General features: G+C 32.9%; 1 protein-coding gene across 2 annotated transcripts; it reads right to left on the bottom strand.

Moving 5' to 3' along the window:
• Positions 1 to 685: 685 nt before the first annotated feature.
• On the bottom strand, positions 686 to 6,279 carry LOC120152858 (ureidoglycolate hydrolase-like). Of its 2 annotated transcripts, XM_039164970.1 has the most exons (12): positions 6,000 to 6,277; positions 5,834 to 5,919; positions 4,946 to 5,020; positions 4,140 to 4,268; positions 3,889 to 3,975; positions 3,362 to 3,567; positions 3,184 to 3,283; positions 2,710 to 2,801; positions 2,537 to 2,599; positions 1,949 to 2,189; positions 971 to 1,011; positions 686 to 821 (listed from the first exon to the last, which is right to left on the bottom strand). In XM_039164970.1, exons 1-12 carry the CDS (start codon positions 6,195 to 6,197, stop codon positions 724 to 726), a joined length of 1,416 nt encoding a protein of 471 aa, XP_039020901.1. In that variant the 5' UTR covers positions 6,198 to 6,277; the 3' UTR covers positions 686 to 723. The 2 variants fall into 2 exon arrangements, with proteins under 2 accessions (XP_039020901.1, XP_039020902.1); XM_039164971.1 differs by lacking the exon at positions 4,946 to 5,020 and having other exon boundaries at positions 718 to 821; positions 6,000 to 6,279.
• Between the last annotated feature and the right edge of the window lie 9,312 nt (positions 6,280 to 15,591).

The following is a 15,591-nucleotide window of genomic DNA, read 5'->3' as shown; positions in this document are numbered from 1 at the left end:
TAAGATCAAAACTAATGAGTTGGGGTTTGAGATTTTGGAATTAAAATTTGGGGTAAAACTTAACAATTTTTTAAAATCCTACATGGATTTTTATTTTATATCTTACATATCATAATTAAAATATTAATAAAAAAATCATATTATCATTATATATTAATAAAAATTAAATCACATCATCAACTGTTATTGAGAAAATAAAGGAGTGGTCAAAAAATTTTAATAGGTAAAATTCAGCTGTGAAATTGAAAATTCTAAAGCTTGAATAGTTAAAAATAGAATTGAAAAGAAAGATGAGTGATAAATTTAGTAATTTATCAAAAATTTCTCGATGGAATTTACGTCGTCCTGGGCGAATAAATTAAGAATCCATTAATCCAAAAAATTATTGTTATTATCGTGCTCGATTTTTTTTTAAAAAAAAAAACCTTTTTCAGGCTTTTTCTTTGCATATCATTTTCAACCTAACTTGCCATGTTTTGTATTAAGAATTCATCAAAACTCTAGTTAGGCTACACATTATCCGATCCAGATTAAGTAATTAATAGATCAGATACCGATAATTATACTAAAAAAATACTAAATTTTAAGAGTTCTCCATATCATTGAAAATGTATTCTCAAACATGATACAAAGTTAACTTTGAAAACAAAATGCAATTGTTCATGACAGAGCCATTTATTGAAATAATGTAGCCTTAAACTATAAAAACTATGTTACAACATATCAACTCAGAGACAACTTGGCCAAGGTTAAAGCTAATACCTTCACCCCATTTTCTATATCCTTAGGTGAAGCATATTCTTCAGGCTTATGGCTGTATCCTGCAAATAACAATGCATTTTAATATGTTCAATACAATTGCTCGAATGCAGTTCAAGAATCTAGGCAGTCCACGTACTACGGTTAAAAGGCGTGTTAATCGGACTTGAATGTGAGTGCCGAATACATGATATTATTAGGCGGATCTTACCTTTGTAACAGGGAATAAATATCATGCCCATCGGAGATATCCTGGAAAAATATAGAATTCAAATATCAGAATCTAATTACAGTATATAATCATGGTGGATATGAAATTGTGAATCCATTGACATGTTTTATACGTATTCATAGTAAAATCGTCCGTATTATGACTAATCCTTCAATCATGGCTTTTCCTTAAAACGGAAGCTAATACTCAGGTAAAGGTTCCAAATCTGGAATCGGTAGCTTTTCTTCTGTATGCAGACATTCATGCTAATCTCTACTTACAAGCTACTCGGGTTCAACTCCCAGAAAAAATAAATAAAAAAACTCGAACCTGGCTTTGAAATTATCAAGTCAAGCTCTAGCTATTGAGCAAGCCAAATTTTACTATCCTAATGTTTACTCGAATAGCTGGCATACCTAATCACACTATTTAATTAGTGTTGAAGAATATCAATTAGAGTTTAGCACAAAGAATCGAGCTTGAAGCCATGCGTGATAATAGAGTGAAGTTTGTTTCTAGGTAAACAAACTTACTAGAGCTAGCTTGAAAAGTTCAATTTTTATCTAGTACCAAATTCGAGCTCTAAGGGCGAAACCAGATCGAGTTGGAATTGTGCGCTTCAGTCCTTGAGTTCCGAGTTCAGCTTGAGTTCGACTTGACTTGTTTACACTCATGCCTAATGAGAATCCCGAAACCTTTCTGGGAGGACATGAATTCCCAAGAGCCATCTAAAGATAATATGGTCTAGTGAAATTGAGCAAGCCCAGTATTCAAAACAAATCAATATCTAGGGATGCTAAGATTGAATGTTCTCTCCAGTTATTCTCCTAAAATTTAAGATCTATAAGATATCAAAACAGCATGGTTTACATGTTCGAATAATTCTTCAAAGTGTCAGGAACTGGAACTTCGGCTCTGTGTTAAGCATATAGTTTTCAAGCTAGCAAAAGATTTAGTTGCTAAGTAACATCCCCTTACCTTGCCATAAACAGCGAGTCATGGTAAGCTCTGCTGACCATATACTTTCGCGTTAGCTTCAGCTCTTTAGATGCGGCTTCCGTTGCTTCGATTATTGATTTTTCAGAATGAGCTGGTGGGTCCTGATTTATGATCTTGAATTCTGATAAGGTGACATAGCGCTTTTTGGCAATTGCTTTTGCAGAATTATGGATTTTCTTAATAACAGCATTTCTACGGTCTTCATCAATATCTCGTACATCTAATAAGAAGCGAAAACATAATGGATTATCAGAAGAGTAATCTAGATACAGTCCAGATTGTTTAAAAGCCAGGTCAGACCTGATGCATATGAATTAGTAAATACAAATTAACAATGGTTCTATCTTATGTTACTTGGACTAGGGTGTATATACAACACACTGGCAAGCTACTAGGATTAAACTCAGAAAAAATTGAATTAGATCAAGTTATTATTACGCCGAGGTCAAGCTATAAGTATAGTGATATGATCATCTAAGGATTTTCTCCAAATACAATGAACTTTAAAAAAATGAGCATACACAGGTTTGACACAACCGAATCCGAGTAACATGGCATGATACATACCGATTTCAAGGTGTGCTTTACTAGGGATGCTGTTGATTGCTCCTGGGTGAAGCTCCAAAATCCCTGGTAAAACAATAGATAAGTTTAACAAAATCAGAAGCTTCATTTAGTGCAAAAGAATTTTTGTACAAGATCGAACAACCAAAGCATGAAAATATTATCGTCGTACTTACCTACTGTACCAACAGTATCAATTGATCCAGAACCCATTACATGATTCTCAACAGCTAGCATCAGCTCAGCAGCTGCCAGTCCAGCATCATTTCTGCGCTTAATGGTATATTTACAGATTATGGATATTTTCGATTTGATAAGAATTATAGAAAAAAGTATAACACGGATGATCTAACAAAATCCAAATCTATATATACCAAATTACTCGTACACATGAATATAAATATATATATGAAATATGCTTTAACAATCAGAATCAATGAAATGCAAAAGCTGCAAGTTTATAAGAATGTCACTCTATGTTACTTGGACTAAGTGTCTAATCTGGGTATGTTCAATTTTTCCCCAAGTTTTTCCATGTATTTAAAAGGTTCTTGAAGGGTCATACTAATTCCTAATATGTGTCAGACACTGTATTTCAAAGGCCTTTTAATATTCGGAGCAGTATAAATGTCAGTATTGATAATATTCACCTGTCTGGCATCAAGACGCCACCCGCATGACCACCATTGCCTTCAAAATCTACTTTTATACTAGCAGGGGCTGCAATGTTAGTAACTATACCGATAGATACTGAATTTAGGAATAAAACGGATTAGCCAATTCTGATATATCGTCTGAAAGAGAAAACCTTTACATTCGAAAGCGAGATACCTTCGTCCTCGAGAATCGGCCCTTGCTCAATATGCAACTCTACAAATGCAGAGTAACTATCTTTCTTCAGAAACACACTGGATAAATCATCTTCACCTCTTGCATAACCAGCAGATCTTGCAGCTTCTAGAAACGATATGTTTTGACCATCAACCATCGTCTTTAAAGCTTCAGCAAGTGTTTCACCGCCTGCCAATAAACGGCTGCATGTTGACAAAACATATCAGAGACTTCAAACATAAGCCAAGAAGTAACCCCTAGCTATGAGACAATGTTGAAGTTCTACGTCACTCAGACCCATTTGTGAGTGCCAGATACATTTCCGACACAAGAATACTCATTGTCTATGCTTTTTTATGTATTTGGAGAGTACTTGGAGGCTCATGGCCACATACCCATATCTGAAAATGTGTCGATATAGGTGTTGGACATGAGTACTTCAAAAAAGTCGCAAAAGCATAGTTTGAGCAACATAAATCTTCAAAACTGGAAAGCCTACTATTCGGTCATGCTAAATTGCTAACCTTCCCAAACAGCCAATCCCGAAGCGTGTCGGCTCTTCAGAAGTAAATAAAATTATCTCTAATGACCTTTTAGGTTTGAACCCGGACCTGCAATAATCCCAATATAAAGATCATAGAAAAGGATAAACATTCATCGACATAAAGATTGTTCCGTTTTGCTAGTTAATGAATCAAATACTTCAAAAAGTGACCTGTAAATTAGGGTTGAAGAATGTAAAGGTAAAAATTCATATCAGTGAAAACTTTTAGACCTCTTTAGTGCATTGATGGCTTCTATTGCACCTAAAACACCAACAACGCCATCATATTTCCCAGAATATGGAATAGCATCGATGTGAGAACCTGTTGCCACTGCAGTAAGCTCCGGTTCATAGCCATCCCTGCATTGTAGAAAGCATTCAAAGAATTGAAACAAAGCAATGAACACATCATCTTCAAAAATGAAGGTCTTGATATTAATGTAAGCTTGAAGATTAAATGCAAATTCAAATACAGTGAGAGCAGTAGCAGGTATTGCAACAGTTACATAACAACAGCATGACGAAACTGTGTTAAGCAAAATCAATCATTGAGCTCTCAGCAAAAAACAAGAACAACCAGCTATTCTTCAAAATTGTATCGCCTCCATCATTGATAATTAACAACATGAAACTGGTACAAATCATCAACCTAGTGTAATGAATAACCAAGATAAAGCATATTTGACACTTGAACCATAATAGTTACATCCGTAGAGTGAATCAAACAAACAAATGAATAGAAAACACATGTACGTTCAAAATTTTCAAGTTTTTCCGGGTATTTGGAGGGTCCTTGGAAGGTTATATTTATATCCCATATCCATGTCCCCACATACATCAGGATATGAATAATTAAAAGAAAAACAATGAAGAGTTGGGAGTAACATCAATGACGTTTTAGAAATAATCAAGCATTCGAGTAATCAAACATCAATCAAGCATTCAAGGCAGCATTAAAATTATGAGAAATCAACAATAATGAGAACAATCTTAGTAAGATGGGAAAATCGACAATAGAAAATGAAGAACAAACCTACCACCGACCAAAAATGTTACCGACAGCATCCTCTCTCACGGAAAGCCCAGCAAGCCCCATTAAATTTTTTATGTACCTGTAATTAAATGTTGCAAGGAAATTCCATGAAAAACACAAAAGAAAAATTACTAGAGCTCACAGAGAACACACACGGGACAACATTGTTCCAAGTTCCTTTTAACTTCATTGAACCTGAACCGTATACATAGATCTAAAATGCAGTCGTTATGTAATGCAAAGGGCAGTGACCGTGAAACAATGGAAATTGTAATTTTTGCATCGCACTTTACCCATTATGTAACATCTAGGACACAACCAAATTCCTTATAACACCACAAATGCACATCCACAACTGCAATGCATAATATATGTTTATGACACCCAGAACTGTGAAATTGCACCTGCGTCAAGGATAAAATCTCCAATCGGAATTTAGGAATATAATTGTAAATACAACTTAAACTAAGTTCCCATTTTCCTCTCTCTTTTATTTGTTTCATAAAGAAAAATATAACTTTTCATTACAAGCTATATTACTCGAATTCATGTGTCAATGCTGATAAGGGTAGACGTTGGACAAAAAATGTTCGGATTTTTCAAAGTCTATATATTTGGAGGATCCTTGAGATAATATCTCTATATCCATAATAAATAAAACAAGAGCGTCAACCATTATTACTATAACAAAAATGAAGAGTTGGATCAACATCGATTAGAAACTAACATGCCTATTCATTACCTGCAATGTAAAATTCCACTCTTAATATGACTAAAACCCAATAAAACAAACACTACACCCAAAAAAATGACATAAATACACCACTGTTTCAAAATCATTACAATACTAAATTAGATAAATATACAAACACTATAAGAATACACGAATTACCTGCGAGCCAATACATCATTCTCAGTGTAGAGAATCCTAGTAACTGATGGGGCAGGGGTATCCGAGAAAGTTGATAGCTCATCAATCTACAGAAAACCCCATTTCACAAAATTAAGCCCTAAAACACACAAAAAAATCAAAAGATACGGGAGAAAATCAAGAGAACCTGCTTTTGGAGAGCTTGAGCATCAACTGAAAGTGGGCTTGAATCCGAAGCTGATGAACCAAAAGGATTAGATGGCTCATCAAGTGGGTACCCAGAGAAACCGTGCATGGTTTTGAGTGTTGGGTCGTCATTGTGTTGAGTTAAGATCAAAGGAGTGGAACAAAGGAGGAAGAGGAAGAACAGTGGGTACCTAGACATTTTTTTTGGCTTGGAATTTTCTTTAGTATTTTATAAGCTTGTTATAATTGATGCAAATCCGACGTTGATGATTTTTGTTGTTTCAGCAGATTAATTTAAACAAAAACTGACAATAACACAGAAAAAAAGAGAATTTAAACTCACCCATGAAATATAAACTAGACCACACGGGTTTTTATTGGTTACTAGAATAAGTTTAAAATAATGAGAAATTATATAAATTAGGTTAACAATGTTGTGAAGCTTTCGAGCTTTAAAATTTGCAAAAAAGCTCTTATTTTTGTTAACCTAATTAAGATTTTATATTTTATAATCTTGTTAATTCATTCATTTGATTAGTGTTGATTGTTAATTTTAAATGTTATTTTAAAATAATTTATAGGGTAAAGTATACTAATGATCACTAATGTTTTAGTGAGTTTTCGTTTTTTCCCACTGAAGTTTCAAAGGTAACAAATTGGTCACAATGTTATCGATGTGTAATAAAATGGTCACTCCACTATTATCTTCGTTAAATTGATGACATGTGTTGAACTATGTTTCAATATAACAATTTAAGGCAAAATGGTTTTTGGACTTGAATTGAATTTACAAAATGTATTTGGACTTAATTGAATTTATTCAAAATTTACAAAAATAATTCAAAGTTCTTTTAATTTAAAATTGAGCCAAAAATGTTTTTATGAATAGTAATTTACTATTTGAACAGTAAATTACTATTTGAACAGTAAATCACTGTTTGAACAGTATCCCGATGCTCAAAAATTCCAGTATGTAAAAGGGGAACCGATTCCCCCTATTCTGGGCATCCTATTTTTGCAGAAAAATCATTCTCAAACGGCTCCAAAACATCCCCAACGGCTAGATATGACTTCAAACACATTCCAAGCTATAAATACAAGCTAAAGACACTTGAAGAAGTAAGAGAACAACTATCCAAGCAATCAAACACAAGAGAAGAGTTTTTCATTCTTATTTCATCTTTCTCTTGTAAATATTTTGTTCTTGTGAGCTCAATCTTGTAAACACATACCTTAGAGAGGTTTTCTTGTTTACATCTTTTATCCTATTGTAAAGGGGAAAGGTTCTAGCTAATCCCGTGTAAAAGCTAGGGAAAGGTTCTAGTTTAGCTCGGAAAAACTAGGGAGTTTGTAAGGTTACTCTTTATCCTCAAAAGAAAGAACAAATTAGTGAATTTGTTGGAAAATCCTTGGTGAGGAGCTAAGGTAGTGGACGTAGACTTTGATTGAGAAAGTCGAACCACTATAAATCACTGTGCAATTCTCTATCTTTCAATCTCCTTACTCCCTAAACACAAAACTGTTCCGACCCCTCTTTGCAAATCGTTCCGGTTGTCGTTTCGAGCTTCCGAAAATTCTAACAACATGGTAACGTTAACAAAAAGATAAATATTTAGTTTTACCCCAAAACTATTACTAAAACATTAAATAGGTTCTTATTAAATCCAACTGTTATAGTTTCATCCCAAACTGTTAAAACATCAATTAGCGTCGTCGCTAATGCCCAAGCTCATCAACGATTATTGGAAACTCCAACAAAACTCCAAACTCTCAACATCATCAGAATGCAAACATTTTGAGATTTTGTTGTATGTTTAAGCGTGGATTTTGAATGAAAATGTTGAACCATTTCATCTTTGTCTCATCTTCTTTTCTTCTTCTTTTTCTTTCATAGCAAATGTCTAACTCAAAGTAAGTAACATGAGCTTCCTCCATGTTTCTCATAGGCTCTAATCTACCATTAACTATTTATGTTATCATCTTGTGTTAAGAAATCTTTGTCTTTCCTACTTAACTAAAGATAATAGTGGAAAAGCAACCAAATTATAAAGGATAATATGTCAGTTAGCTAAAGAGGATTCATTTTGAGATTTTCATACAAAGTTGTGTCTTTCTAATCTTTTTGTAGAGTATGAATCCATTAAATGTGATGTTTTGTTAAAAAATTTTGATATTTAAGCATGTTGGGGGTTCTTGCTATATTTACATCTTAGATGATGTTATTCATGTAAATCTTGTATTTTTATGATGCTAGATGACCCTAAATAATGTTCTTAAGCTTTATGACATAGTTTGGGGTTAAACTAAAGTGTTTGAGAGGGTTTTTGAGTGATTCTCGAACCTTATTATGGGTTTTCTAGATTTTAGTATCGATATTGTTTATATAGTATCGATCATATTCATGTAGAATTGTATTGTTCACTTCGAAGCATTATTTGGTATCGATACTCCTAGCTTGGTATCAATACCATTGAGATAGTATTGTTAATCCTCGTTGAGTAACTATACCATTTGGTGAAGAATCTATACTACCTAATGGAGTACTTGTACTATATGACTAAGTATCAATACTCTCAAACACCAAAAGATCATACACATCTCTTGTCACACCTGCTTGTTTATGGATTGCTATGAAATGTGCAACCAATCTGGAAGAGATCATAATTTATGAAATAACCAAAATATCCTTGGTGAGTACGAAACTTTAAAACACCCTAAAATGGATGCATAACGAATAATTATGGATGACAGATCTTTACGAAGGATATGCTTGCAACAAGATGACCTACCATGCGGATAATGTGCTAGAGGTAATGAATACCATGTGAATATTGATAAATCAATAACGTACAAGTTGTTAGAAATAATAGTGATGTAAAACAATTTCGTTAACATTAACTAGCAAATAAAAAATCAAATAATGAAAGAGATAGAACAATTTACTGTATCTTGGTAGGGAAGCCGCTGTCTTAGAAGCAATTTTGTCCGGATTGGTGTAATCGCGAAAGTGGAAGTTGCCCCAAGGTACACAGTCTTTCAAACTTCAGACACCCGAAGTAAGAAAGTGGAACCCACTTGTGTTGCCTTATTTGACAAGAATTTTTTTCCAATAGGAAACATCGAAACCATTAATTGTGTATAAAATTAGAGAGAGACATATCCCTTTTATAGGAGTGATAAAGGGGTAAAATTGTCAATTGTCAATTACCCACTCCAACCCCATCCTAAAAATAGATAACCAACTCCCTAAAAATATCCCTTAATATTTGCATTACTAACGATCCCATCAATGCAAATAAATAAAGAATTTTAAATATGAGAAAAGAGTAATAATGAAATTAGTCACTTAAGTAGTAGTGAAAGTATCTGGAACTAATACATGGTGGAATGAGCAATTCTTCTTTTAACAAGTTAACGAATCTGAACTTGTTAAAATAGGAGTAAACTCATAACACACGACTAACTTCTTCACCAAGTAAGTTTCGTAATAGATAAAAAAAATTAGCCTATATACCTTGATATGCTAGTAAGTGCACTAGAAAGACCATCCAAACTATTTTATAGAAGATGGCTAATTCTTCATACTTATGTAGGTGATTTCATCAAGTTTATCTCAATATAGACCACCCAAATCAGGGATATGAAATTATTAAGAGCATTAGAAAGCTTAACCTCTCAATTTTAAGATTCGATGAATTCATCAATTTTGTCTCACAATGACCACCCAAATCCTAGGATATGAATTCATCAAGAACATTTAATAGTTCATCCTTTCAATTCGGTGAGTTCAACATGTCTGTATCATAAGTACTACTCAAAACTTATATTATGAACTTATTCCATTAATTCCTCTACCAAATGGGCTTAAGACCAAATCCCCTCAACTCTTAAGTTAAGAGATTAATATAATCCTCTTTTATCCTCTCGTACTTCAACTTGAGTACTATCTCTTTATTTTACGAACTCATGTTTTCTCTTATCATCGTAGACTTGGTTTGAACCATTCACATGTTATCTCATGAATCACGTAAAAGCACAAAGGGGATAAATAATTTTCTCTCTTTAAGGATTCTTAACAAGATAGATTCCTAAGGTATTCAACCTCTTGCTTGACTAAATCAAGACTTATCATCTCATGTTTCACAGTAGAGCTACTAAAACAATTTTCAAAGCTTTCACAAAAGTTGATCTACTTAGATAAACATATACCCACTTGATTTCACATATATCATATATAATTTCTAGATTAATAGAATTGAAATTCTCTTAGATTCATGCAATTTAAATAGTCATTCTCATACTTCATTACACAAAATATGATATCATAGATTCATTTTAGATGCCCCTCATTCTATATCATTCATAGGGTAGAAAATTATTTCCAGCTACTCCAAATTCTAAATTAATAACATATAAGTCATGTAAATACTTTTCTTTCAATTTTACTCGTGTAATTTGGAGTAAATCATACTAGATTTTAAACATAAAATCATAATCACGCATATTTGTATTTCTCAAAATATAACATACTAATTAGTATGAATACTTTCAAATTATGAAATTTTTTAAAAACATTTGTCAATTGTGACTTTATCTCTTTAAAAAGAAATTTCAATTTATTCCTAATTCATCAAAAGATGAATCAATAATTAAGAATATTACGGATAGACATACTCTTCTCCTTTCTCAATTCTAGGAGTAGAATAATAAAATTTCGATAGGTTTATAGTAGCATTGTTGTCTATCGTTTATTAATACATATTAAACAAATATTGAGTTTGAAGAGATAGTTGACAGTTCAACTACTATGACCAAAAATCTTATCTTAATAAGACTATCAAATTCCACTTTTAACTTCTTCTCTAAGTTAAACATTTTATGAATTAAAATAGTGAGCATAGAAACGAACAATGCACCAGGTAGTTCTCGGATAGAGGTGGCGCACTAGGCACGCTTAAATACCAAGTCTTTCTCAGAACCAATCTTATACATGCATTATCTATCACACTACTTTTCAATCAAACATATATAAAGTTCTCATAACAATTTATGCTTAGTATTTTTTTATCCATACTTAAGCATACAAAATTAGGCTTCAACTAATAATTTAATTTGATCTTAAAGGCTTGTTCAATAATCAACACAATTATGTAATATAAAACACGAATTATCAATATAAAGGTGTCATAACAATTTATGCTTAGTATTTTTTATGCATACTTAATCATACAAATTTAAGCTTCAACTAATCATTTAATTTGATCTTAAAGATTTGTTCAATAATCAACAAAATATTAAAAACACGAATTAACAAGCGATAAGTCTAAATAATTTGACCTTAAAATGTGATATTGAATTTCACTCATGACGTAATTTTCTCTGGTATTGCCTTGAAATCCTAGCTTTGAGTTTTCTAATTAAGCTACCAAGTCCCTTGTACAACCTTTTCCAACCCAACTTGGTCCCTTGGAAATCACAAAAATAAATGTACACATCACTAATCAATGAAATAGGGACTTAATCATAAAAATTAAAAGCTGAGAAGATTAATTTACATATATATAAAAAATAAGAAATCAAATTGAATAAAATAAAAAAGTGATATGAAATAAATTACCCGTCTTCAATTTAAGATACGCGTATCTCTTTATTAGTCGTATAGGGTAATGGGTTAATCCCAAAAGCCACGTAATTGTGGATCTGCACGTGGACTAATAGAAATAGAGTCTAGATGATAATCTAGCATAATTCTAGACCCATCATAATTCTCAACTAATTAATTAGCCCTAAAAAATCTCTTTGTTTAATGAAACTCATGATGTGAAATCACCCAAGTCCAGGTTATTCACACTACCCACCTTCCCGTTATCCATTTAGTGGGCGGTTGCCACTATCCTACTCCACATTAATCTGCAAAGTAGAGCCATGCAAGGATCACAGTTAATGCAAATGCAGGAATATCGTCGAAAAGGCTGCCACACTTGATTGCAGTGAGAAATCCTTGACCATTGACCCTTCTCTCTCTCTCTCTTCCAGCTTCATCAATGAAGTGAGATAATCTCGTCTCTTAAAGAAAATATTATTTTGATAGTTCGTTTGTTTGATTAAAGTTAAACGAACGAATAAATAAACAAACGAACGAACATGAATATATCATCTTTCGTGTTTGTTCAATTCATATACCAAATTCAATTCAGTTTTTAAATTGTCGAATTCGGATTTTTTTACCGGATTTTTTCTACTGTTTTACCTATATATGTAATTGAGTTGCGAAATTGACGAATTCAATTTGTGAAAATAACGTTGCGAATTTAAAAATCGTGTTGCGATAGTAGTGTTTACTTATTTCGGTAATTAGCGTTGCGATAGTACTCTTTACCTATATCGGTAATTAGCGTTGCGATTTTACTATTCGTGTTGCGATAGTACTATTTACCTATGTCGGTCATTAGCGTTGCGATTTTACTATTCGCGTTACGATTTTACTATTCGCGTTGCGATTTTCCTATTTGTGTTGCGATTTACCTATTCGCGTTGCGATTTTGGAACCTTTGGAATTCGCGTTGCGAATTTGTTGGTTATTTTCACAAATCCAAAAAATATTGGTTAAAATCGTATATTATAAAATATTTTCGGTCACTGAAGTTATTTTCTCTATTAAAAATAGAAGAGGTAAGCTGGAAAATTTACTTGGCCAATTGACAATTAACGTTTATATTTCTGTTGAAATTTGAACCCAATACCTCTAATAAGGATAACAAATCCTTTAACTACAAAGATCACTTGAATCATGCTTATTTAAGATTTAATGATTAAAATAAAAATAAAATCTTTTACTAATGAACTACGCCATCAAACTATTGATATTCAATGTCTAGTGATTAAAATTTAATAAAACGATAATATAAGTGATCATTTTTTTGAATTTAATGAGTAAAAGTGTATAAATATAATATGTTGTCCTGATATGAATACGGGAATAAATACATAACATATATGCGGGATATTAAACAATAATTTTTCAAAATTATACTATATTGATATGAAAAGGATATGGTAAATATAAATAAATTAAAATTTGTAATTATAATAAAATCACGTATTAGTTTCGTATATAATATTTTACTTACATTATCTTTGTTAGAACGAACATATGTTGATTTTTTCACGTCTGATTGAGGCATTTGAAATGCATTATGTAGACACCGTTTCGCCCTTATTATATAATACATATATTATATAATATGTATATATTATATACATTTTTCTTTTCTTCCTTCTTTTTACAGGCCTAGACATGGGGCCCAGAATCATTACACCTAGCCATTTACAAGACCAAGTGGCCCAGTAAATGAACCTGTGAACCCATCCAGCGCCGTTTTCCTCTTCAGCAGGACTCCCCGGTCGCACGCTTCCTCCGCTTTTCACGCAACACACCATCATTCTCGGATCCTCCGGCGCAAGATTATATATATGCACATATCAACCAAACAAAGGGGGATTCGGAAATTACCAGGGTCATACGAAAATACAGAGTTTCTTCAAGAAAATACCGAGGAAAGCATTCAAATCAAAGAGAAGGGTATTCGAATCGAGAACAAATCACAGGGGAAAAAAGAAAAAATAGAGATACCTCGTTTGAAAGTTAAAAAAGAAGAGTGAAAAAGAGAAAAGATTTGAAGAAAGCTTACCCCTTTTTTTCTGTCGAACACTTGGCCATAGCCTTCATCGGTGCCAAGGCCTTGTTTTTTAAGTTGGTTTCTTCAAGACTCCGCCGCTGAAGGTTCCTCTAACAAAGACGTCGAAGCTGAATACAGTGTTTAGAACACAAACAAACGATGAGACCGCTGAGAAAAATAGAATAATGGACTGTCGGTCGGTTGCATCCAAATTCATTTTTTGAGGCCCAATTGCTTTGTAAAGTTATACATTCCCTAGCTTTTCCATTCTTTAATCACGCCCATTAGTTTTTTAATTTATTTAAATAATTATTTATTAAGCATATTTTAGTTTCTGATATTAGTTTCATGACCCTTATATTTGTGTATCTTTCGTTTTGGTCACTAATTTGGCATGAAAGTTTATGATTAATTATCGATTAGTCCTTCATGTTCTTACTTATTTCAGTATAATTTTCTTTGTTCTATTTTTTATATATTATTTATTTATTAATTTTTTTTATTTTTTTATCCTTATGTTTTTTCTTTGATTTATTTAAATATTTATTTAATTTTTTTATCTAACATTTTCGACCATTTGTTTAGATATTCCACCTAATCGAAGGTAAGTAATTCGAATCAGTCATTTAAATTTTAATTTAAACTTTAATTTTTTTCTCGCAATTAAAGACAACCGAAAATATTAATTGGTACCGAAAGGGCGGTTCAAGGGTGCTAATCCTTCATTGACTGTAACCGACTCCGAGCTCGACACGTTTCTGGTACAACGCAGATCAGGTAAGATGGTGTCCGACCCACCTAAATTCGTTTTAAGATGGTCGGTGGCGACTCTAACCCAATCAATTCAAGTCGAAGCCCAATTCTGGGGCCCAACCGAAAGACGGTTTGACATCTTGGCGACTCCGCTGGGGACACATGTAAGTGAGTCAGGCCAGAATTAATTTTCGATTGTCTTTTTATGCGAAAATATTAAATTTTAATTTTAATTTCTTTATTCGATTCAATTATTTACCTTTGATTATTTTTTTCAAATAAATAGTTGTACTGACATTTTTTCTATGATTTCAGATTTTTGAAAAGTTTCTATCTCTGGCTCTATACCTGAGCTCCGAACCGTTTTAAGTGGGGTGAAAGCGACGCCTTCGTGTGAATTTATTCACCGTACGGGCCTAGCAAGTAGCCTTCGGGATTCATATACCTTATGTCTTCGTGTGAATTTATTCACCGTGCGGGCATAAGAGAATGTGTCCTCTCGAGTTTAACTTAGTCCACACAAGCCTGTGATGGGTTTAGGACTAAGGGTCTGGCAAGCCCAAGGGGGCACCGGCAAGGAAAACTCGGGTATCATTTTTTAGAACCTAAACCGGGAGACTATGGAGAATTAGAGCCCACCCCAAAACCTCATTCCAAACCCTAGGTTGTTTTGTTTCTGCTTTATTTTCTGTTCAAAGCATGTGAACTAGACAAATATGCTGTTAAGATTTGTTTGAAATTAGCATGCGGGATAGAGATCATGTTCGGGTAGGAATTAAAGCGTGTGGGGTAGATATCATGTGGGGTAGATATCATGTGGGGTAGGACTTTTATTTTTCATGATTATTTTTGATTATTTTCAACTCACAAACTCTTTTTATTTTTGTTTTCTTTTATTTTATTTTCATCACTTGCATCATTTAAAAGAGATGTTGATCCACCAAAAACGTGTTTGTTAAACATGAATAATCTGCATTAATGGACAAAGGGTTGTAATACAAGAGATGAAAATGAAGAGGACAGTCTACAAGGCGACTATGTGTCACATTCAATCCAGGAGACGTGGTACCCACAATTGAAGAGTATATCACTCTGATGCATTATAAAGGACTTAGGATAACCGGGTCTACATCAAGCACAATGAAAGTCTATCTTTGAAGA

The sequence above is a fragment of the Hibiscus syriacus genome, unplaced genomic scaffold (assembly GCF_006381635.1).
Source record: "Hibiscus syriacus cultivar Baekdansim isolate YM2019G1 unplaced genomic scaffold, ASM638163v2 tig00111095_pilon, whole genome shotgun sequence".
Classification (NCBI taxonomy): Eukaryota; Viridiplantae; Streptophyta; class Magnoliopsida; order Malvales; family Malvaceae; genus Hibiscus; species Hibiscus syriacus.
This window is presented reverse-complemented; position numbering and strand designations above follow the sequence as displayed.